General features: G+C 64.2%; 2 protein-coding genes across 2 annotated transcripts; one reads left to right on the top strand and one right to left on the bottom strand.

The window, feature by feature from the left end:
- Positions 1 to 1,362: 1,362 nt before the first annotated feature.
- LETMD1 (LETM1 domain containing 1) lies at positions 1,363 to 7,738 on the top strand. Its single transcript, XM_054398686.1, has 11 exons — positions 1,363 to 1,416; positions 1,563 to 1,946; positions 1,997 to 2,091; positions 2,572 to 2,723; positions 3,436 to 3,551; positions 4,021 to 4,103; positions 5,403 to 5,589; positions 5,766 to 5,867; positions 6,736 to 6,888; positions 7,031 to 7,127; positions 7,534 to 7,738. The coding sequence occupies exons 1-11, from the start codon at positions 1,363 to 1,365 to the stop codon at positions 7,602 to 7,604; spliced, it is 1,494 nt and encodes a 497-aa protein (XP_054254661.1). The 3' UTR covers positions 7,605 to 7,738.
- Positions 7,739 to 11,338: 3,600 nt separating this feature from the next.
- CSRNP2 (cysteine and serine rich nuclear protein 2) lies at positions 11,339 to 18,977 on the bottom strand. Its single transcript, XM_054398685.1, has 4 exons — positions 18,824 to 18,977; positions 17,264 to 17,523; positions 13,055 to 13,351; positions 11,339 to 12,376 (listed from the first exon to the last, which is right to left on the bottom strand). The coding sequence occupies exons 1-4, from the start codon at positions 18,975 to 18,977 to the stop codon at positions 11,339 to 11,341; spliced, it is 1,749 nt and encodes a 582-aa protein (XP_054254660.1).
- Positions 18,978 to 22,959: the final 3,982 nt, after the last annotated feature.

Raw genomic sequence — 22,959 nt, 5'->3', positions numbered from 1 at the left:
CTGCGGGGAGGGAGCTCAGGGCCGGTTCAAAGCTGCATTTCCCGCGGTCCTTTTATTATTTATTAAAGGGTATAAAGGAGGTTGGGGGTGGGGGTGCAGGGGGTTGTTAATGGGGGGTCAATGGGACAGGAGCCGCTTTGATGTGGAGCCTCAGCCCCGTGGTGAGCGGCAGCTGTGGGTCACAGCTTATCGAGCCAGGAGGCTCCGGTAAAGGCCACTGGGGCGAGCATCAGCTGCATGATGAGGGCAGGAGACGACCTGGACTCTGCTCCACCGGAGCTGTTGGACAGATTAGAACCCAAACTGGCACCTTACAGGGCATTTTCCAGCCGCCCTACGTGCAGCGCTGATAAGAGGCGATCCCTTACCAGCCCGGATCAATGTGATCCATTATCAGTGATCCCTGCCGGGCCGAGCCCCGCCAGGGCGCGCCGATAACCCCCCGGCTTTGTCGGGCTCGCTGCTTTTCCAAAGGGGCTCCGCTGCTGCCTTCTGATAAGCAAGAGCTGAATGAGCTCCAGGCTCAGCACACAGCAGGGCAAAGACGCAGGCGTGCGTGCCCAGCGCCACATGGGCATCCGTGCCCAGCACCACGCACTTCTGCTCCCCAAGACAGCGTGGCGAGCGTGGGGATCTGGAGAGCAGCGAGGGATTGGCTGACAATAGCATCCCCCATGGATTCAGGGAAGAGAGAGACCTGGGAAGGGGCAGCGCCCGAGGTTAGGGAGGAAGGCGGTGGGGTGGGAGGAGCTCGTGGGCAGAGAGAGTTGCAGTTTGTGTTTCCTAACAGGACCTCGGTGCCGTTTCTTACGGCACTCAGAAGTGAGAGCAAACACAAGCGCGGCGAAACCACGCAGGGCAGCCGCGGAACTGGTTCGGCCACCCCGTGGGAGGGATGGACACATCCAGGTGCCCTGTGCAGCTCCGGCAGCCGGAGCTGGCTAGAGGCCAGGGAAGCGGGGGCAGAGCAGGGGGAGCCACCCAGGGCAGGGACCACGGAGCTCTGGGAGGGACCAAGGCCTCTCTCCGGCTGCATTGTCTCTTACTGGGATCCTATGGGGGGCATTTGGCCTTCCCTCCTGCTTGGCGCTGGGCACTCGGCGTTCACAGGGCCAGGGAAAGGGTTTTAGCCCCAGGGCCGGGGCTCGAAGGGCCAGAGAAAGAGAAGGGGGTGGGTTGGGCTCGGAGGGTGTTAGAATTGCCCTGCCCCACAACACCGCTAACAGGGTTCAAGGAGTACGGAGGTGCGGCCCTGAGCTCTGGACGATGCGCAGTCCCAGCCGCGGGCCCAGGCCACCAGTAATGAGCCATAAGGAGTGCAGCCGCAAGCTCCGGGGAGTTCCAGGCCACCATTAACGGGCCATGGGTGCTCAGCTCCGGAGAGTGCCAGGCCCAGACCACCGGCAATGGACCATGGTAGGACCTGCCCCACGGCCCAGGGAGTGCCAGACGCGGGCCCGGGAGCACTCAGCCCAGAGCAGAAGCAGCTTCGCCAGGGCACTTCCGCCCGCGGTCACATGACAGCCACTTCCGGCTGCTATCACGTGGGGCTGGCGCCTTAGCCAATCAGCCGCTCAGCTCGCGCTGCTCCCGTCGTGCCTTTCGCCCAGGGCCGTGCCCGGCCAAGATGGCGCTGGCCAGGGCTGGCTGTGGGGGGCGGTTCTGGCGCCTCGGCCTCGGGCCTGGCCTCGCCGCCGGCCTCAGCCCTGCCCGGGGGATACCGAGGTGAGGGCACCGCCACCCATGCCCCGCTATCAGCCATCGCTCCCGGCGCCCACCGTGACGCCCCTCCATCCCACCTCTCCGTCCCGCCCTACCTAGCGGCCCCTGCTCGGCTCACGGCCTGCCCAGCGGCACCTCCTGGGACCTCCCGCCAGCCCCCTGCAACCCTCTCCCAGGGCACCTCGGGGACCCACTCGACCCTCACCGGGGATCCTCAGATCTCTGCTGGAGACGAACACTCCCCTTCTTGCCCCCCGGGACCCGTGCCTTGTAGGGCACTTCCTATGGTCTGGGGCCCTCCGGGACCCGCGATGACACCACCAGGATCCGCTGGGGCCCCCAACATCCCCTGACCCCTCCCGAGGGAGCGTGAAGACCCTATCAGAGCCCTCTTTGACCCTTCAGGGGACCTTCAGGCCACCCCCTGACCCCTCAGTTTTCTGCCTTCCAGTCCTTATGAAACCCCACTGGAGCACCTCCTGGTGCTACCCATAGCCCCTACCTGCTCCCTAGTGTCCCCCCGATCCCTCTCAAAATGGAGTCCCATGTGCCACCCAGAGTTCCCCACACCCCCTCAGCACCAGGTGTGCTCCCTTCCCAGTAGCTTGCCCCTGTCCTCTGTCATCTTAAACTCCCCCATGGCCAAGCACAGCCCCCACCCAGGCCCTGCCTCCCATTCTGGCCCCCTCCCAACCCTGTCCATGGCCTCAAACCGTGTGTGTGGGCATGGGTGGGGTCACAGCATCCTGTGCCCTCTCTGGGGGCTTTGGGCATCCTCCTGCCTCTCTCCAGGCCTCACCTCAGAGCCTTTTCCTGACAGAAGCAGTGTGTCTGGGGGTGTTGCTGCAGGTTTCCTGGCTGCTGTCTCTCCACCAAAACTGGCTCCAGGTCCCTGCTGGCTGCTGTGGCCTCAAAAGTGAAGCGACTGAACGGGAGGTATGAGAGGTTCCTGGAGAGGACCTTCCCCAGGTTCTACCTGCTCTATGCCACCTTCACCAAAGGTGGGTCCTGAGGAGGGGGAAAAGACCCTCAGGGGTTGGTGATGGGACCAGAGCTGTTGGAGCCCTGTGCTGGTGCCATGGTTTGTAGCTGGCACCAAGCTGTGGGGGGGGTTGGGATGCTGGAGGGAAGGATCCATCCAGAGGGTCCTGGGCAGGCTGCAGAGGTGGCCCCAAGCCAAGCTGAGGAAGCTGAGCAAGGCCAAGGGCAAGGTTCCTGCAGCTGGGTCAGGGCAGTGGCAGCACAGAGCCAGGCTGGGTGAGGAGGGGGCTGGGAGCAGGCTGCAGGAGAAGGCCTTGGGGGGGTGAGTTGGGGGCACAGTGCCCAGGAGCCAGCAATGGGCAGGGGCAGCCCAGAGGCCAAGGCTGAGCTGGGCTGCAGCAGCAGAAGGCAGAGAGCAGCACAGGGAGGGGATTCTGCCCTCTGCTCTGCTCTGCTCTGACCTCACCTGCAGCACTGCCTCAGCTCTGGGGCTGAGCACAGGAAGGACCTGGAGCTGCTGCAGAGGGGCCAGAGGAGGCCAGCAAGAGGCTGAGAGGCTGCAGAACCTCCCCTGTGGGGCCAGGCTGGGAGAGTTGGGGCTGTGGAGCCTGGGGAAGAGAAGGCTCCAGGGGGACCTTAGAGCAGCTCCCAGTAGCTGAAGGGGCTCCAGGAGAGCTGGGCCAGGGATGTTTTTCTGGGAATGGAGTCCTGAGGCTGCTCTTGCTCTGGCAGGAGTCCAGGCTCTCTTCCTGGAAACCATGGAGGTCAGAAGGATCAAATCCAGGATGTCCCAGCAGCAGCTCAGCACCAAGCAGCTGCCCTACCGCGAGCAGGAGCGGCTGCGGCAGGTACGGAGCCCTGCGGGGGCAGCTCTGCCCTCCCTGCCTGCAGGGGCTGGGCCTGGGGCTGCAGGGGGCTGCAGAGCCTGGGCAGAGGGCTTGGAAGCTGTCAGCTTCCATCTGAGGTGGCCTGAGGGTGGGGGAGGACCAGGCTGTGGTTTTACCTTCTGGGGTCTGAGTGGTTCCTTCCCGGCCCCACTGCCACAGCAGGGAGCTGGAGTGGGGCTGGAGGCTCCCTCGGCTTGCAGGTGGCACCAGGCTGGGTGGGAGGTGATCTGCCGGGGGGTCAGAGGGCACCTGGCCAGCCTGGCTCCGTGGGTGAGGTCCCCAAGGGCTCTGGCAGAAGGAGCTCCGAGTGGCTGCGTGGGGTGGGAGAGGCTGAGTGCGGGGTCTGGAAGCTGGGGCGGGGGTAGGGGAGGCTGGGCGGGGGCCGTGGGGGCGGGGGCCCGGCGCTGACCCTCTGCTGTCCCCGGGGCAGTTCCGGAGGGACGTGCTGAAGGCCACGCCCGCCGCGCTCATCGCCATCCCTCCCTTCGCCAACTTCCTGCTGCTGCTGCTGATGTGAGTACGGCCGCGGCCCGGCCCGGGGGGCACCTCAAGCTCATTTCCACCCCCCCACCCCCCCCCAGCCTCCTGCCATGGGCACGGAGCCTCTGCCCAAGACCTTCAACACTCCCAGGGAGGGACATCCACAGCCCCCCTGGGCAGCCTGTGCCAGAGCCTCAGCACCCTCCTGCTGCAGAACTTCCTCAGCTCCACTCCAACCCTGCTCTGCCTCAGCTCCAAACCATTCCTCCTTGGCCTGTCTCAGACACCTTCAGCAAAAGTCTCTCTGCAGCCTTCCTGCAGGATCCCTTCAGGTACAGGAAGCAGCAATAAGGTCCCCCTGGAGTCTTCTCCTCTCCAGGCTCCCTCAGCCTGTCCTCATGGCAGAACTGCTCCAGCCCTGGGATCATCTTTGTGGCCTCCTCTGGACCCTCTCCAGCAGCCCTGAGTCCTTCTTGTGCTGGGGACACCAGGCCTGGAGGCAGGGTTGGAGGAGGGGTCCCAGCAGAGCAGATTCTGAATGTCCTGGAGCTGGGCTGGGTTTGGGGTCACAGCTGCAGGCTCCCTCCCTGCTCCACCTCTCTCTGGCATGGGGAACACCCCCTGCCCCCTGCCCGCTGCCCCCTGCCAGCCTTTCCCAATCCATGGGGCAGTAACTCAGCTCCCACCCAGCTGTGCCCATGCTGCCTCAGCTGGCCCTGTTCCTGCCAGCTCTGCTGGTTCCAGAGCTCAGTCCCAGCTGGCTTAAAGGATTTTTCAGTTCTGCTCCTTGGCTTTTGTGCCCTAGGGATGAGTGAGGGCAGGGTGCAGGGAGCTGGGGGGGTTGAGGCTGGGGGAGAGGAGGCTGAGGGGAGACCTTCTGGCTCCCTGCAAGTGCCTGAGAGGAGGCTGGAGCCAGGGGGGGGTTGGGCTCTTGGGCCAAGGGCCAGGACAAGAGGAGATGGCCTCAGGGTGCCCCAGGGCAGGTTCAGGTTGGCCATGAGGAACAATTTCTGCCCTGCAGAGTGGTCAGGGCCTGGCCCAGGCTGCCCAGGAAGTGGTGGAGTCCTCATGCCTGGAGGTGTTCCAAAGCCCTGGAGCTGTGGTGCTGAGGGCCATGGCCTGGTGGTGCCCTGGCAGTGCTGGCTCAGGGTTGGGCTCTGTGCCCCTCAGAGCCCTCCCCAGCTCCTGGCTCCCTGTGCAGGGGCAAGCTGCCCAGCTCCTGGCGGGGGTGAGGACCCTGCTGGTGCCCTGGCCAGCAGCAGGCACTTTGCTTGCCCTGGCTCCTGCTTTCCCTCCCTCCCTGACTGCCCCTCCTCTGCTGCCCCTCCCCAGGTATCTCTTCCCCAGGCAGCTCCTGACCAGACACTTCTGGACCCCTGCCCAGCAGCTGCAGTTCCTGGATGCCAACGATGCCAGCCGCAGGCGCAGCTACCCCCTGGTGGTGTCCAGCCTGGCACTGGCTGCCAGCTCCCTGCCTGAGCCACAGCTCCAGGGCCGCCTGCAGCAGCTCTGTGCTCAGGTATGGCCCTGCCACAGCTGGCACTGCCCACGCTGCCCCCACCCAGCCCTGCCCCTGGCAGTGCACTCCCAGGGCTGCATGGACCTTGAACAAGCTGGGCTGATGGGAGGTGCCCCTGGCCCTGGCAGGGGCTTGGCAATGGGTGGTCTTTGAGGTCCCTTCTGTGCTTGTGCCAGGTGCAGGAAGGCTGCCAGCCATGTGTGGCAGAGCTGTATGCCCTCAGGGCTCTGTTCTCAGGATCTCCACTGGGTCTGAACCAGCTGCAGGTGTCCCATGTGGTGAGTTGAGGGCTGCCCTCCTGCTGGCAGCTGAGAGAGCTCTTGGTGAAGAGCACTGAGGTGCCAGTCACTGAGATGGGCACCAGGCAGGGGGTGGTGACCTAAAGCCAGGCTGCTGCCAGCCCTGTCCTGGGCTGGTCCCCAGCAGGGGCAGGGAGAGGATTCTGCCTCTGCTGAGACCTCCCCTGCAGTGCTGGGAGCACCTCTGGAGCCCTCAGCAGAGACCTGGAGCTGCTGGAGCAGGGCCAGAGGAGGCCACAGCAGTGCTGGGAGGGCTGGAAGGCCTCTGCCAGGCTGGGAGGGTTGGGGCAGTTCAGCCTGGAGAAGGCTCCAGGGAGACCTTCTGGTGGCCTTGCAGGGCTCCAAGGGGCTGAGAGCAAAGCTGGGGAGGGACTTCTGAGCAGGGCCTGGGGGGACAGGACAAGAGGGGATGGTTTGAACTGGAAGAGGGAGATTCAGGCTGGAGAGAAAGGAGGAATGTTTGACACTGAGGGTGGGGAGAGCCTGGCCCGGGTGGGAGCTGCCCCAGGCCTGGCACCAGCCCAGCTGAGGCTGTCTGGGTTCTGAGCACCCAGCTGGGGCTGTCCCCTAGATGAGCTGTGAAGGTCCCTCCAGCCTAGGGCACTCTGTGAGGCCATGAGAGCAGCCCCAGCAGGAGGCTGTTTGTCCTTCCTGCCCCACCTGTGCCATGCCAGGACAGGGCAGGAGGCTGAGCTGGGTGTGCCCAGGGCCAGGTTTCGGTGTGGGCAGCAGAACTGGGCCAGGTAATTAAAAAGGAGAACAAGCCAGGGAGCTGTCTGGGGCAGGAGAGGCTTTGGCTGATCCCAGGCTGCCCAGGGCTCAGCCCCCTCCCTGCTGCCCCTCTCAGAGAGCCCTGAGCCAGGTCCTGTTCCTCACCCCCCTCCTGCCTGGGGTCCTGCTGCGGCGGCGCCTGCGGAGCCACGTCCTGGAGATCCAGCAGCTGGACAGAGCTCTGCTGCAGCTGGGGCTGGCACAGCTCTCTGAGCAGGAGCTGAGAGGGGTGAGCAGCCTGCTGCCCCCTGCCCCCTGCCGGGCCCTGGCAGGGTTCCTCCAGCCCCACCATCGGCTGGGGCACCACGGGGCAGGGTCCTCCCTGGCTTGATGCCCCACAGTGCCCATCCCTGCCCTCTTGTGCTCCACAGGCTTGCTACCTCCGTGGCCTGAACTCGACTCACCTGGGCATGGCAGAGTGCAGGGCATGGCTGGAGCAGTGGCTGAGGCTCTCCTGCAAGCTGGAAGGTCCCTGGGGGCTGAGGGGGGGACTGGAGGGGGGACAGGAGGGGCCTGGCAGCCTCCTGAGCTGCTCTGGGCTGCTCCACCAACCCCTGGGGTCTTCTCCTGGAGGCCAGGGTGGAGGCTGCTGGCTCTCCAGGGAGGTGCCTGCAGCACACCAAGCAAGGGGCAGCCTGTGCCAGGGACAGCCTGTGCCCGGTGTGCCCTGGGCAGGGACCTGCTGGTGGCAGGCTGGAGCCCTGTAGCAAGGCAAGAGGGAAGCCAGAGCAGGGCAAGGAGCCCCCAGAGAGAGGGGCAGGGGCAAGGGGGAGCCCCAGGGGCTCTGGTGCCACCCTGGCAGCTGTGGGGGAGCACACTGGGAGCAGTGGGGCCCTGGCAGTGCCACTCTGACTCCTCTCTGCTGTCCTTGCAGCCTCGGAAGCCTCCCTGCTGGCCAACAGCATGGTGCTGCTGTCCCTCAACTATGGCCAGGCCAAGGACTGAGCCCAGCCAGCAGCATGGCAATTGCCAGCCTGGTGCCACAGGAACCACCCCTGGTGATGTGAAACCACAGCCCTGGGCCGGCCAGAGGGGCCCCAATGCTGCTGGGCCCAGTGCCAGGGCCAGTGCCAGCTCTTCTCTTCCCCTTTGTGCTGTGGGAGCTGGCAGTGCTGGTGGCATTGGGCAGAGGGTGGCTTTGCTGTCACAGCTTCTCCAGTGGTGCCACCTGGGCTGTGGGAGGGGAGGATGAGGGCCCCTGCTGCCTGGGCACCCTGCCCTGGGCTCCCTTCAGCTGGGGTTTGGTGCCCTCTGCCCAGGCAGGGTCCTGCCCTCTTTCTTTACTTTCTTTAGTCTTAAAGATCTCCCTCAGGGGTTCAGACCAGACCCCAAATCCACCTCACCCCTTACCCATAGCCTTGGGGGGCAGCTGCCTCCCCCTGGCTGCTGGAGGGAGGGCTCCAGGGCTGGCATGAGCATGGCTGGAGAGGCCCTGATGCCATCTGTGGGGCTGTGGGCAGCCTTGGGCAGCTTCTGCCCCTGTGCTGCCTGCTCGGTGATGGCAGCCTCAGGGGGTAGGTGGCAGCTGTGCTGAGGGGGTAGAACCAGGCCTGCCCCCCAGCCTGCCCCCCAGCCTGCCCCCCAGCCTGCCCTGGCACTGCAGGAGATGCCCAGGGGCTGAGGGAGTTCAAACCAACTTGGTGTTTATTAATAAAGACTAAAGCAAGTCCATGGCTGCCTGGCTCTGGGGGGGACCCTCCCTGCCTGCTGGGCTCTGGGGGCCCCAGGTGCCACCTCCAGCGCCTCCTGCAAGCCCCTGGCAAAGGTATTTTTTTTTTTTTTTAAGCATTATTTGGGTAGGAAGGGGCAGAAATCCTCAAGCCCTGCACCAGAGCAGCCTTGAGCTCCTCCCTCACCTTGGAGAAGAATCCCAGCAGGGTGAGGCTGGAAGGGACCTCTGGAGCTCCCCCAATGCCAACACCCCCCCCGCCCCAGCAGGGCACCCCCAGCAGCTTGCCCAGGGGCACAATGCCCAAGGGGGGTTGGAAGCTCTCCAGAGAAGGAAACTCCACAACCTCTCTGGGCAGCCTGCTCCAGGCCCCAGCACCCTCACACCAAACAACTTTCTCCTCCTGCTCGGATGGAACCTCCTGGGCAGCTCCCTCCTCACCTGCACTGCTGCAGGGTTTGCTCCTCCCCAGGGCAGGATTCTGCTGTTGCCTTTTTTGACCTTCAAGAGATTCCTCTCCCGCAGCTCTCCTCCTGTCCTTCCCTAACCCCTGCCCTCTCCTGGAAGCCTTTTCTCCACCCCCTGCCCTCGTCATTTGTGGAGGAATTGGAGATCCTCTCTCGGGGGCACTCCCCCGGGCGGCTCTGCCCTCACTCAGTCCGACTCGGAGCATTTCTTTTATTTTTACACTTAAATATTTTCTCTTTAAATACAGCGAGAGGTCACCAGGAGAGGGCCAGAAGAGGCTGGGGCGGGGTGGGGGAGAAGGGCAGAAAAAAAAACCCCAAACCACAACCCCAAAGTGTGGAGAAGCTTTGGATTCACACTGGGGAGACCCAAAGGAACCGCTGGAGGGGGCGCAGAGCCGGGCACCAGAGTGGGCAGCGCGGCCGTGCCCGGCCCCTGCGGCAGCACCATGGACAGCGGCTGTGGCACGGCGAGGTGTGGCAGCCAGCCTGGCACCAGCGGTGGTGCCAGCTGGAGCTGAACAAGAGGCAGAAACGCTTCGTGGCACTGCTGAATGAGTGCTCAATGAATGGTTTGGATGGGAGAAGACCTCCCAAGAAGATCAACCCAACCCCACCATGGGCACCAAACCATGGCCCCGACTGCCGTGGCCACATGGTTCAGCAATGGGGACTCCACCACCTCCCTGGGCAGCCTGTGCCAGTCCCTGACCACTCCTGCGGGGCAGAATTGTTCCTCATGGCCAACCTGAACCTCCCCTGGCACAATTTCAGGCCATAAATGGAGGATTTGAGTCAATTCTCTCAGTCCTTCACAGGGGTGGAGCTTGTGGCCTCCCCAGCCTCAACCTGCCCAGGGACAGAGCCTCCACACTCATCCATCCCACGCGGGTTCCCACCTGGCTGCGGTGCCAAGTCCTGGAGATGGAGCTGGGGAAGGAGCGAAGCCTCCTTGGAACATAAAAAGCAGCAGGAAGCAGCAGGACTTCCGCCGATGCTGAGTCCCTGCTGGCTCCCTCCTACAGCTCCGTTTCGTGTGCGAGCTGCAACCCCACTCCGGGACAAAGTGGTGCAGGACTGGAAGGGACATGGAGGGAGGGGAGGGGACATCAACTGCGAGCACCCAGCAGGGGTAAGGCTTCGTTCCTCCCGGGATTAGCCCTTGTGTGCCCAGGGAGAGCTGCTGCCAGGGTTGGTGCCAGCTGCTAACTTGTCCCAAGTCCCCTCCCGTTGTGGACATGGAACCAGCCCCTGCCCCTCCCCTGTGCCCCCACAGCCAGGGACGACGGCACCGGGGCACAGGGCCAGCCCCAAGTGCTTGGTCCCAGTGAGGGCGGCGGGAGGGGGCAGCAGGAGGAGGGTTAAGGCTCAGCTGGAGCTGCAGGGGTGCAGCACAGGAAGCCTCAACCCCTCCGAACCGAGGGAGGGCACTGCCAGGAGCACCAGAAGGGCCTGAAGCCACCACACCTCCCTCAAACTATGGAAGCCTTCCTCAGGCCAGTTCCTCCGCCCCAGTTTCCCTGCTCTCCAGCTGGGACGTTTCAGTGTCCCCCGAGCAGCTGCAGGAGGCTGTGCTGGGTCGACCCCTGCGGGCACGGAGGGCTCCTTGCTCCCTCCCCACCCTCCTGAGTCTCTCCGGAGTCACTCACCCAGCCCCCGGCAAGCGCTGGGCTGCAGGGGAGGCTGCGTGCCCTTGGCTGCCATGAGGCTGGAGCTGGACAGGAGGCAAAAGCTTCTGGGGAGGGGGAAGGGCAGCCCCAAGAAGGATCCCACCCTGTACCTGCTCCCCCCCACCCCCCGCCAAATGCATAACAGAGACCCTCGATGGGGCTGCTTTGGGCAGGAGGCAAAAGGAGAGGAGCTGCTGAGGGGCCCGGGAAGGGCTTTGGCTGCCTGGCCAGGCGGTTCCGGACCGCTCCTGGAGGGCAGCCTGGAGCGCAGAGACACAGACAGACAGACAGACAGAGCTCCCCAGCACGGCTGTCCCAGGGCTCAAACTCCTCCAGTCCAGGTGGTTAAAGCTCCCCAAGTCTCCTAGGAGGGATTCTGGGCTGCAGTCTCACCCCTCTTGTGCAATCAGAGCCTGCCCAGCTCCTTCCTGGGGTCAGCCTGGCCCCTGGCTGTGGCAGGGAGAGCATCACCGGCTGGGCTGCGGCAGCCTGGTAAACATTCAGCGAGGAGGCAAAAAGGGAGGGAAAAAGGGAGGGAAAAGGGTTTTTTACCTTAAGCCCCAAAGAGGGCAGAGGTGTCCTGGCAGCCTGGGGCTGTGCTGGGGGCAGCTGAGGGAGTGGACGATGAGGAGGAGCTGCTGTGGGACACAGGAGGCTCCAGCTCTGGTGTGTCCCCACGCGTGGGTGCCACCTGAGCAGCCACCAGCATCAGCTGGGCCAAAGGCAGCGAAGGGCAAGAGGCTGCCGAGGAGGATCCTCTGTGCAGAGCAGCCCTGATCCCCACGACCCCCCTCCGGTCCCCGCCCGTGGCCGCTGCCACTTCACACAGAACCATTGTCAATAAATAAAGAGCTGCTGGGGGTGCCGGGACCCTCAGACTGGCAGGATGGGCCCCGGAGAGTGTCCCTCTGGGCAGGGCGGCTCCGGCAGCCGCTCCGGGGCTGGCTCCGAGGGCTGGGGGGGGCTGCGGGGGGCGGCCGCTGCCTTCTCCGGAGCCGAGGGAGGGGGTCTGGGGGCTTCCCCCTTGCTCACAGCTCGGCTGCAGGGCACGGCGGACACGGGGAGGGCGCCGGGGCCCTTCTCGGGCTGGCAGGGGCACGGTGCCGGAGGCTCTGCCGGGCAGGGGCACGGTGCCGGTGGCTCTGCGGGGCCTGGGCACGGTGCCGGTGGCTCTGCCGGGCAGGGGCACGGTGCCGGAGGCTCTGCCGGGCAGGGGCACGGTGCCGGACGCTCTGCCGGGCAGGGGCACGGTGCCGGAGGCTCTGCGGGGCCTGGGCACGGTGCCGGACGCTCTGCCGGGCAGGGGCACGGTGTCGGAGGCTCTGCCGGGCTGCCTTCGGCCTTGGCAGCCGGCGCCGGGCGCGGCTCCAGCTGGTAGTAGAGCACGGTGCCATCGTTCAGGTAGGGTTCGCTGCCCCCCGCCGGCGCCGCCGGCTCCGATCCCTCGGCGAAGCACAGCACGGACGAGCCCGGGGGCAGCTGTGCCTGGATGAGAATGGGGGCGGCCAGAGCCGGGCACAGCCCCTCGGGCACGGCCAGCGGCTCCTGCAGGATGCAAACCCCCAGGCTCTCCACGCCCGAACCGCTGCTGGAGTCTTCCTCAGCCTTCAGCCTCTCCAGCTCCTCGGCGGTCTGCAGGTGCATCACTGCCGACTCGTTCTCGGCCATGAACTCCTGGAAGTCCTGGGTCTCGGCCGCCTGCGGCCCCAGCCAGGCACCCCCGGGGGGCTGGGGGGCCGCTTCCTGCTCGGGGGCCGGGGTCCGGCCGCCCTGCCGCTTGCTCTCCAGCTCCAACTTCATGATGGTGTGCAGGTAGTGAGTCCGCACCCGCAGGGGGTTGAATTCGATCCGCCCGGACATGTTGCCGCAGCCGTCGCGGGAGCAGCCGCAGGGGAAGGACATTCGATCCACCTGGCAGGGACACAGCTCGGGCAGCTCCGGCGGACACGGAGAGGTCCTCCCGGAGCCCAAACATCACAGAGGCACAGCAGGGGAGGGCTGGAAGGGGCCTCTGGAGAGCATCCCGTCCAAGCCCCCTGCCAGAGCAGGGCACACAAGAACAGAGCCGAGGGGGGTTTGGAAGCTCTCCAGAGGAGACTCCACAACCTCTCTGAGCAGCCTGCTCCAGGCCTCCAGCACCCTCCCACCAAGGAGGTTCCTTCAGGTGGAACCTCCCACGGTCAAGTTTGTGCCCTCTGCCCCTTGGCCTGGCCCTGGACACCACTGCCCACAGCCTGGCCCCATCCTCTTGCCACCCACCCTTGCAGTATTGATCAGCATTAATCAGATCTCCCTCAGGCTACTCCCACCCAGACCAAAGAGCCCCAAGCCCTCAGGAGATGGTGCAGTGCCCTCAGCACCCCTGCAGCCCTTTGCTGTCCCCTCTGGCCCTCCTCTCTGTCCCTCTGGAACTGGGGAGCCCAGATCTGGCCCCAGACCTCCAGCTGTGGCCTCACCAGCACAGAGCAGAGGGGCAGGAGAACCTCCACTGCCCTGCTGGGCACACTTCTTGACGCCCCCCAGGACACCATTGTACCTCTTGGCCTCAAGGGCACATTGCTGCCCTCACCCAGCCCCTGCTGGCCTCACCTGGCACTTGATGCCCGCCTGGCTGCAGGCACAGGCCTGTGGGTCGCAGTAGAGGCGGCAGTGGCAGCCGCACTCCTCCCGGGACAGGCGAATCGCCCTCAGCTCCTGCTTCTCCTCGGCGTCGATTCGCTGCACGCCCGAGGCCCGCAGCAGTGCACGGCGCCGCTTGGTGGGCAGCGGCTGCAGGAAGAAGCAGTCGTCCACCTCCACCCCCTCCACGTCGATGTCGTCGTCCGAGACGTCCTCCAGCGTCAGCCCCTCCGCCTCCTGCGACTCCACCGTCCCGTTCCTGGTCAGCTGCGGGGGGGGGGGGTGGGCTCAGGGCGGGGCCAGGCCGTGCCCGGGGGCACTGAGCCCTGCCAGGGGGCAGCAGGGACGGGGAGGGGGTGGTGAGGCAGGGTCAGAGCCTGCCTGGGAGCACTGAGCCCTGCCATAGTGCAGCAGGCAGGGTGAGGGTCTTTCTGCCCAGCTCCCTACCCACCCTGGACCCACAGCACTGGGCAGGGCCTGGCACTGCCAGCTGAGCCCCCTCAGAGCCACCCCTGTGTGATGCCCCCCAGGCAGAACCTGGGTGGGCTCCTGGCAGTTTGTAGAAGGGGGCAGGAAAAGGTTAAATGATGGAAGAGCTCCAGGCAGGGAGCAGAGCCCAGAGCCTCAAGCCCAGAGCCTCAAGCCCACAGCCTAAAGCCAGGAGCCTTTTCCATTTTCCATTTTCCCTTTTCCTTATTCCTTTTCCTTTTCCCTTTTCCTTTTCTCTTTCCCCTTTTCCCTATTCCTTTTCCCTTTTCCTTTTCTCTTTCCCCTTTTCCCTATTCCTTTCCCCCTTTTCCCTTTCTCCTTCTCCCTTTCCTTTCCCCTCCTCCTTCCTCTCCCTGCAGGCTCTCAGGCAGATGCAGGTCACTGGTAGAGTTCCAGGAGAGAGGAGCTGCAGAGATCCCCCTGGAACCAGCAGGGCTGAAGGGCAGTGAGGGGCCAGAGCTGGATCCTGGAGCATGGATCCACCTCCCTGCTCTGACCCCTCAAAGCCTCCTTCCCACACACTGACACCCCCAGAGCCTGGCACTGAGGTCCAAGGAGGCTTCTCAGCCCCCAGTGTGGGCTGAGGGTGGCTTTGTGCCATGGCAGCACCTCCGGGGCACCCTGCTGGGCAGAGAGAGCCCAGCTTGTGGGCACAGCCCCAGCCTGGCAGGAGCTGGAGAAGCAGCAGAGCCACCTGAGCTTCTGCTCTGCTCCCAGCACAGCCCAGCTGCCTCGTCCCAGCCTGGAAGTTCTCCTGGCAGCTCTGAGCCCAGCACAGGCTGATGGTGCCAGGCCAGGCCCATGTGGGCAGAGCAATGGCACCAGAAGGAGATGCCCCTGGGGGCACCACTGCTGCCTGGGCACCAGCCAGGCTCAGCTCCATCCACCAAGGCCAGCAGCAGGGCTGGTCCTGGGCCCTGCCTGGGGGTTTGGGCAGTGCCAAGGCAGGGGCAGGGCTGGGGGGAGCAGGGGCAGTCAGGGCAGTGTCTGCTGGGCCCCCACCTTGTGGTGCTGTGGATGAAGCCCCAGGGGAGTGCAGCAAAGGGCCTGGGGGGCTTGGCCCCTGCTGGGCTTCATCAGAGCATTTGGCTCCTGGGTCAGCTGGAGCCCCTCTGGGCCAGCAGGGCCCAAGGGCTCTGCTTGTTCCTTGCAGCCAGAGCCAGCTCCAGCCCAGGGGGTGCTCAGTGGCCTCAGCAGGAGCCTGCTGGCTCCAGAGGTGCAGGGAGAGGCTCAAGGGCTCCTACAGCAGTGCTGAGGGATCTCCCCTGGATCTTTCCTGCATCCTGGAAGTGCCTCCTGGGCTGCAGTGCCCTGGTGGAGCAGAGCAGCAGGGGACACCCCCAGCACAGCAGGACTCGAGCTGGGGGACATCAGTGACAGCCTGGGGGCAGAAATTGCCTTTGGGATCAGCCAGGAGGTTCTGCCTGAGCTGTGCCTCTGTGGCAGATGTTTGCCAAGGGCTGAGCTGGCTGCCAGGATGCCTCCTGGGGCAGAGAGGGTCAGGCCCAGCACAGGGCTGGTCAGCACTGGGGGTGAGCACAGAACCCCAGCACCCAGGGGCTGGAAGGGACCTCTGGAGAGCATCCAGTCCAAGCCCCCTCAGTGTCACCTGGAGAAGGCCACACAGGAACACACCCAGCTGGGGCTGGGATCTCTCCAGGGAAGGAGGCTCCAGCAGCTCTCTGGGCAGCCTGCTCCAGGGCTCTGCCACCTTAAACTCGAGAAGTTCATCCTCCTGTTCAGATGAACTTCTGATCTTGCAGTTTGTGCCCAGTGCTCCTTGTCCTGTCCCTGGGCACCACTGCACACAGCCTGGCCCCATCCTCCTGCCACCCAGCAGCACTGCTCAGCATCCATCAGCACTGATCAGATGCCCCTCAGCCTGCTCCTCTCCCCAGCTCCCTCAGCCACTGCCCAGCGTTCTGGGGCAGGGACAGCTGGGCTGTGGCTGCACCTCACAGTGTCCCTGCAGGCTCCCCAGCAGCTCCACGAGCCAGGACTCACTCTGAGTGCCCCCCAGGCTGAAATGCATCCTCCAGACCTTCCTCAGCCTCTCCCAGAGGCAGCGAGGGGACAACGTGTGGCCAAGTGCCCTGGCGAAGGGCAGAGCCCTTGCAGGGCTGGGCAGAGCCCCTGCCCTCCCTGGGCAGCTCTTTGCCCAGCTCCATGAAAGGTCCTCATGAATGAGCTGCCCTCTGCAGAGGGCAAACTGATCCTGCTCCTTCTTGAAGCCACCCTCAGGGGCCTGGGAGAGCTGCAGAGTGCCAGCTGGAGGCTGCAGGGACCTGCTCTGGGCTCCCAGTAGGAGGCACAGGAGGGGTCCACAAGGTCCATGCTGCCCTTTAGGGCTCCCAAGGGGCTGTGGGGACTGAATCCTCATCTCCCAAGGGCAGAGAGGAGCTCTTGGGGTAACTCTGCTGCTTGGCTGTTGGATGCTCCCCCAATGGCTCACAGAACCCCAGGCCTGTGACTCTGCCAGGGGCACAGTCCAGCTGCAGGCCTGTGGCCAGTGGTGCTCCTCAGGGGTCAGGACTGGCTCCAGTCTTGCTCAGTATCTTCATTAATGACCCAGGGGAGTGGCCAGGGGGACCCTCAGGCAGAGTGCTGATGCTGCAGGGCTGGGGGGTGGCTGCCACAGCTGGAGGCTGTGCTGCTGTCCAAGCAGCCCTGGCTGAGAGCTGGGGGAAGGAGAAGCTCCTGAGGTTCAGCAGGGAGCAGTGCAGAGCTCTGCACCTGGGGAGGAGCAGCCCCAGGCACCAGAGCAGGTCAGGGCTTGTGCTGCTGGAAAGCAGCTCCAGGGACAAAGACCTTGGAGTGCTGGTGGGCAGCAAGGGCTGCAGAGGCCAGCAATGTCCTTGTGGCCAAGAGGGCCAAGGGCATCCTGGGGAGCAGCAAGAAAAGGGTGGCAGCAGCTCTAGGGAGGTTGTGCTGCCCTCTGCTCTGCCCTGCTGAGAGCACCCCTGCAATGCTGTGTCCAGCTCTGGGCTCCCCAGTTCAGGACAGGCAGGGATCAGCTGGAGAGAGTCCAAGAGAGCTGCAAGGATGAGGAAGGGACTGGAACAGCTCTGCTGCCAAGAAACTCTGAGAGCCCTGGGGCTCTTTGTTCTGGAGAGGAGAAGGCTGAGAGGGGACCTGATCAATGTCTGTGAATAGCTGAGGGGTGGGGGCAAGAGGAAGGGGCCAGGCCCTGCTCAGTGGCACCTGGCAATAAGGAATACTGGAGACAAACTGGAGCCCAGGAGGTTCCACCTCAGTGAGGAGAAACTTCTTTGCTGTGAGGGTGCTGGAGGCCTGGAGCAGGCTGCCCAGAGAGGTTGTGGAGTCTCCTCTGGAGACTGTTAGAGCCAGCCTGGCTGTGTTGCTGTGTGCCCTGCCCTGGGTGCCCTGCTCTGCCAGGGGGGTTGGACTGGATGCTCTCCAGAGGTCCCTTCCAACCCCACCATGCTGTGATGCTGTGGGATGGGAGGTGGGGGGAGGTACCTGAGCCACCAAAGCCTCCCCAGAGGCATCCCCATGGCACAGGGCAGGAGGGAGAGCTCTGCAGTGCCCCAGGGCACAGCACAGAGAGGCAGAGCTGGGTGGCAGGGGCAAGATGAGCACGGGGGGGGGGGGGGGGGGAAGGTTTCACCCAGGCTGAATGCATCCTGCAGGGGGGGTTGGGGTCCCTGCAGCAGAGCTGCCCCCTGGTACCTTCATCTTCTTGGCGTGCAGCTTCTCCTCCCGCAGGTGCTCGCGCAGGACCTGCCGGTGGTGCCCCTGCTGCTCCTGGGCGAACTCGCAGAGGGTGTAGCTGCGCACGGAGTTGTGCCTGGGCGCCATGCCCAGGGAGCTGCCCCCCTGGCTGGGCACACTGGTGAAGCCCTGCCGCCGGGCGAAGTAGTAGACAGTGACCTGGTCGAAGCGAACGCTCTTCCTGCAGAGCTGCTTCTGCCGCTTCAGGATGGAGGTGGCTGCAAGGGACAGGCAGGGAGGGGCTGAGAGTGGCACAGAAAACCTCCTCGGGAGCCCCCCCCGGCCCCTCCTGCCTGGGCTGCTCCTGAGCTGCTGCCTGGCCTCAGCTCTTCCTCGACGCCACCCAGACTGGCACCAGGGATGCCCACAGGCCTGCCCCAGCGAGGCACAGCCATGGGTGCCCCCTGCCTGGGGGTGTTCCAGGCCAGGCTGGAGCAACACAGTCTGGAGGGAGGAGCCACTGCCCCATGGCAGGGGGCTGGAGCTTGATGAGTTTTGAGGTCCCTTCCAACCCAACCCATTCTGGGATTCTGTGGCTTGGGTTGGAAGGGACCTCAAAGCTCATCCAGCTTCAACTCCTGCACGTGGAGGGACACCTCCACCAGCCCTGAGTGCTCAAGGCATCATCCAGCCTGGCCTGGGACACCTCCAGGGAGAAGACATCCCATGTTCAGCCACTGAAACAGCTCAGGAAGGGGACAGAAAAGGTCCAGGAGGGACCTCGGACAATGAGCCTAGAAGAGAGGAGGAGCAGAGCCAGCCCCACACCCATGGAGACTGGAGAGGAGGAAGAAATTCTTTCCAGTGAGGGTGGGAAGACCCTGGTGCAGGTTGCTCAGGGAGGCTGTGGATGTGACAAAAAAGTGCTGGAGGTGACAGGAGGGGGTTGGGTTGGTGACAAAGTGCCCAGGAGCCAGCAATGATCACTGGCAGCCCAGAAGCCAAGGCTGAGCTGGGCTGCAGCAGCAGAAGGCAGAGAGCAGCACAGGGAGGGGATTCTGCCCTCTGCTCTGCTCTGCTCTGACCTCACCTGCAGCACTGCCTCAGCTCTGGGGCTGAGCACAGGAAGGACCTGGAGCTGCTGCAGAGGGGCCAGAGGAGGCCAGCAAGAGGCTGAGAGGCTGCAGAACCTCCCCTGTGGGGCCAGGCTGGGAGAGTTGGGGCTGTACAGTCTGGAGAGAAGGCTCCAGGGGGACCTTAGAGCAGCTCCCAGTAGCTGAAGATGCTCCAGGAGAGCTGTGGAGGGACTTGGGACAAGGGCTGGGAGTGCCAGGATGAGGAACAATGGATTGGAGCTGGGAGAGGGCAGATGGAGAGTGGAGAGGAGGAAGAAATTCTTTCCAGTGAGGGTGAGGAGAGCCTGGCACAGGGTGCCCAGGGAGGCTGTGGATGCTCCTACCCTGGAGGTGTTCCAGGCCAGGCTGGATGAGGCCTGCAGCACCCCGGGCAGGGGTTGGAGCTGCTCCCCAGGATCCCTCCCAGCCCAGCCCATGCCGCCCGGGGCCGCAGGGCACTCACGGCTGCAGGCGGCGGGGCCGCAGGGGGTGACGCTGTCGCAGCTGTCGCCGCTGTCGCTGTTGGACACTTCCTCATCGTCCGAGCGGGACCCCTGCGAGCCCAGCTCCGCCTCCTCCAACCTCCTCTTGAGGCCAGCGCTCGCCACAGCGTCCATCGGGGCCCGGTGGGCATGGAGAGCTGCCAGGGGGGCGAAGGGGGCAGCACGGCCCCGGCGCTGCCTGCGGGCTCGGAGCGACCCTGCGGGAAGGCGAGCGGCTGTCAGCAGCTTCCGCAGCAAGGAAAGGCTCCCCCCGGGGCTCCGGAGCAGCTCCTGCAGCCCAGCACTCAACCGCGGAACGGGAGGGCAGCAGAAGACCTCCAAGGTCATCCAGTCAACCTCAACCCAACCCCAGCATGGGCACCAAACCATGGCCCCAGGTGCCATGGCCACAGGGTGCTGAACACTTCCAGCCCTCCAGACCCTTCCCCTTCTCTGGCCCTGCTCCAGCCCTCAAAGTCCTTCTGGCCCTCAGGAGCCCAACCCTGGCCCCAGGCTTGCAGCTGTGGCCTGCCCAGTGCCCAGCCAGGGGCACAATCCCTGCCCTGCTCCTGCTGCCCACACCATTGCTGCTCCAGCCCAGGCTCATCCCCAGGGCTGCTCTGCAGCAGGCAGCTGCCTATGGGATTGACCAGCACTGGATGGGGTCCTTCATGGGCAGCCCTGGGGGGTCAGGCAGGGGATGGCTGTAGCTCCCTGAGGATCACAGAATGGTCAGGGTTGGAAGGGACCTCTGGAGATCATCGAGATCAGGCTGCCCAGGAACACATCCAGGTGGGGCTTGAAAGTCTCCAGAGAAGGAGACTCCACAACCCCTCTGGGCAGCCTGCTCCAGGCCTCCAGCACCCTCACACCAAACAACTTTCTCCTCCTGCTCAGCTGGAACCTCCTGGGCTCCACTTTGTGGCCTTGCCCCTGGACACCACTGAGCAGAGTCTGGCCCCAGCCTCTTGCCCCTCACCCTTTAGCTCAGCACTGAGCAGATCCCTGGGTTCCAGTTTGTGCCCTCTGCCCTTGTCCTAGCCCTGGGCACCATTGAGACCCCATCCCCAGCACCTCCACCCTTCAGTTTTTGATCAGCACTGAGAAGATTCACAGAGCCCCAGATGGCATCAGGTGGGAAGGGACCCTACAAGGGCATCTTGCCCAACCCCCTGCAAGCAGCAGGGACACCTCCAGCCAGAGCAAGCTGCCCAAGGACACAGCAAGGCTGACCTTGACTGTCTGCAGGGATGGAGCCTCCAGCACAGCCCTGGGCAGCCTGTGCCAGGGTCTCACCACCCTCACTGTGCAGAACTTCTCCTGATGTCCAACCTACCCCCACCCTGCTCCAGTTCCAATCCACTGCCTCTTGTCCTCTCCCTACAGACCCTTCCACTGGGGCTGTTCTTCTGCAGGCTCTCAGCCTTTGCTCCTCACAGAGCTGCTCCAGGCCCCTCAGCTGCTTCCAGCCTCCCCTGCACTCCTCAGCACTTCCCTGGCCCTCTGGAACTGAGGAGCCCAGAACTGGGCACAATGCTCCAGCTGTGGCCTGACCAGGGCAGAGCAGAGGTGCAGCAGAACCTCCCTTGCCCTGCTGCCCAGACTCTCCTGAATGCCCCCAGGGCACCCCTGGGGCCTTGCTGGCCTTCTTCCCTTCCCTCCTGATGCCAGCATCTAGCATCAACCCCCAGGGGACTCCCACCTGGGACTGGCTGCCAGCTGGAGAAGGAACCATTGAGTACTACCCCCTGGGCAGGACCTGGCACAGGGAGGCCACAGAGGCTTCAGGTGGAATGTGGGAAGCAAGAGAACAGCACTGCCCTGCCTGCAGCTGGGCCAAGCTCAGGGATGGGCCCTCAGCACCTCCTTAAGGCCATGAAGGACAGGCTGGGGCCCTTCCTCTCCCCTAAAGGGTGCCCAAGCTGCTGCCAAAGGCCCAGCAGTGAAGCTGCCCAGCAGGACACGATTTCCCAGCCTGGTTTGGGTTTAAATGCAGCTTTTTGGGGCATTTACCTAACCCTGGTAATAAAGGGGAAAAAAAAAAAGCAGCTGCTGAAGCAGGGAGAAGGGGGGGGGGAAGTTGAAGGGACCTCTGGAGATCACCCAGGGCAGGCACCAGCCCAGCTGAGCTGATTCAATGACTCCAAGCCCACAGGAGGGGCACAGCAGAGGTGTCACCTCCCCTTCCCCCCCCCAGCATTGCTGCCACCATGGCCCTGGCTGCCCCTGAGGACCTCCAGCACCCCAAAAGTGCTGCCTGTGTGGTGCTGCCCATCACAGCCTGCAGCTGGCATCCTTTGAGGAAGGAGACAACTAAGCAGGAGAGCCAGAGAGAGTCCTCCAGGGCCCTCTGCACCAAGCTTCCAAATGCCACCCACAGCCCTGTCCCCTGGGGCACTGATGGTGAGGAGAGGTGGGGACAGACTCTGGGCCCTGCAGGAGTGACAGGAGAGGAGGAAATGGCCTGAGTGCCCCAGGGGGGAATCAGGTTGCCCATGAGGAACAATTTCTTGGGCCTAGCAAGGGTCATCAGGCCCTGGCACTGCCAGGACCCAGCTGGTGATGATTCTGAAGGTCTGGGATGATGCTGCTGGTCCCTCAGGAATTGATCTTTCAGCCTTCTCCTGCAGGAGCAGCCCAGCAGCACCCCAGGGACCATGGGAGGTGGTGCTGGAGTCATGGAGAAGCTAAACTTGTGAGTGGGAGCTGCTGGTGGCTGTGGAGTCCCCTCCCAGGAGCCCTCCTTGATCCTTCAGCATGGCCTGGGATGAGCTTGGAGCCAGCAGAGCTCCCAGCTGGATCCTGGAGCCCCATGGCTGGGGCAGCTCCATCTCAGGAGGCTTTTTGCATCCATGGCCAGAGAGTCCTGACCCCCCCTGCTCCAGGAGGCAATACCAGGCACAGCTGCCATGGGAAGGGAGTTTGGGAGTGGAGCTGTTTGTTGGGGGTTGGTAGCAGAGCTGGGCCTGCAGAGCTCCTTCCTCACTGGGGCTCAGGCAAGTTTTCTCTCCCCCACCTCCCAGGTCTCCTCCTTGGGGCTTCATCTCCAATTAAAAATGGAACAAAACCTAAAAATGAAAGATTTTAACCACTCCCCCCTGCCAGCTCTGCCTCCTGCCACCAGCATTGAGGGATTCGTTATCCCAGCTCCTCCCCTTGCTGTGGCTTTGGTGCAGGAGCAGGAGGGAGCAGCAGAGGCTGAATGTGTCCAGCATGAGCAGCTCTGCTGCAGGGGGGACCCCAGACCCCTGCCCCCTCCCTCCAGACCCTCTCCTCTCCCCACCACAGAGCACAACCCAGTGGGGAGGGGAAGGTCTGAGGGGGCTCCTCCAGGCACACCCCCACCCTGCTGGGCTCAGGCTCAGCTCTGCACCCTGCAGATTGTCCCAAGCAGGGGTCAGGGAAAAAAAAAAAAAACAGAGGAATTTGGGCTGCTCAAGGAATAAATCCTGGCCTCCAGGGGCACCACACTGCTGGGGGAGGATCCTTGCAGGCTGAGGAGTTTCTGCCATGCAGAACTGGGGTGCAAGCAGCATCCTCTGCCTGCTCTCCCAGCCTGGCCAAGCCCTAGAGCCTTGGCTGCCCTCCCCCAGCTCTTCTGAGCCCATCCAGGCAAGGATCCCAGCTCCATGCCTGCCTGCACTGGGGGTGCCCACCCTCGGAATCACTGAACTACCTGCTTGGAAAAGACCTGAAGATGGAGTCCATCCCTGCCCCAGCCTTTCCCTCCCTGCCCCATCCCAGCTCTCAGGCTGTGTCTCTATGGAAAGGCCACGAGAAGGTCTCTCTGGAGCCTCCTCCAGGCTGACCTCCACCAACCCTCCCAGCAGAGGCCATCCAGCCCTCCCAGCAGGTCCTGGGGTCTGTGCTGAGGCCTCCAGAGCTGCCCCAGCACTCAGGGGGTCCTCATCCAAACGTCTCTGAAGCCCCTCCAGCGTTGGGACCCCTCCCTGGGCAGCCTGGGCCAGGGCCTGATGACCCTTGCTGGGCAGAAATTGTTCCTCATGGCCAACCTGAACCTCCCCTTGGGCACCCTGAGGCCACTTCCTCCTCTCCTCTCACTGTTCCCTGGGAGTCCCCAGGCCCTGGCAGGACCCAGACTCTGTCCCCACCTCTC

Source organism: Indicator indicator, unplaced genomic scaffold (genome assembly GCF_027791375.1).
Source record: "Indicator indicator isolate 239-I01 unplaced genomic scaffold, UM_Iind_1.1 iindUn_scaffold_78, whole genome shotgun sequence".
NCBI classification, from domain to species: Eukaryota; Metazoa; Chordata; class Aves; order Piciformes; family Indicatoridae; genus Indicator; species Indicator indicator.
This window is presented reverse-complemented; position numbering and strand designations above follow the sequence as displayed.

Bases quoted from the DNA above. Each gene is read 5' to 3' on its own strand.
- LETMD1 (XM_054398686.1), top strand. From the start codon at position 1,363: ATGGGTGCTCAGCTCCGGAGAGTGCCAGGCCCAGACCACCGGCAATGG. The intron at 2,092-2,571 runs GTGAAGACCCTA...GTGTTGCTGCAG, and splicing joins CTGACCCCTCCCGAGGGAGC to GTTTCCTGGCTGCTGTCTCT. The intron at 5,590-5,765 runs GTATGGCCCTGC...TGCTTGTGCCAG, and splicing joins TGCAGCAGCTCTGTGCTCAG to GTGCAGGAAGGCTGCCAGCC.
- CSRNP2 (XM_054398685.1), bottom strand. From the start codon at position 18,977: ATGGACGCTGTGGCGAGCGCTGGCCTCAAGAGGAGGTTGGAGGAGGCG. The intron at 17,524-18,823 runs GTGAGTGCCCTG...TGTCCCTTGCAG, and splicing joins CGGCCCCGCCGCCTGCAGCC to CCACCTCCATCCTGAAGCGG. The intron at 12,377-13,054 runs GTGAGGCCAGCA...TGTCCCTGCCAG, and splicing joins AGGCGGGCATCAAGTGCCAG to GTGGATCGAATGTCCTTCCC.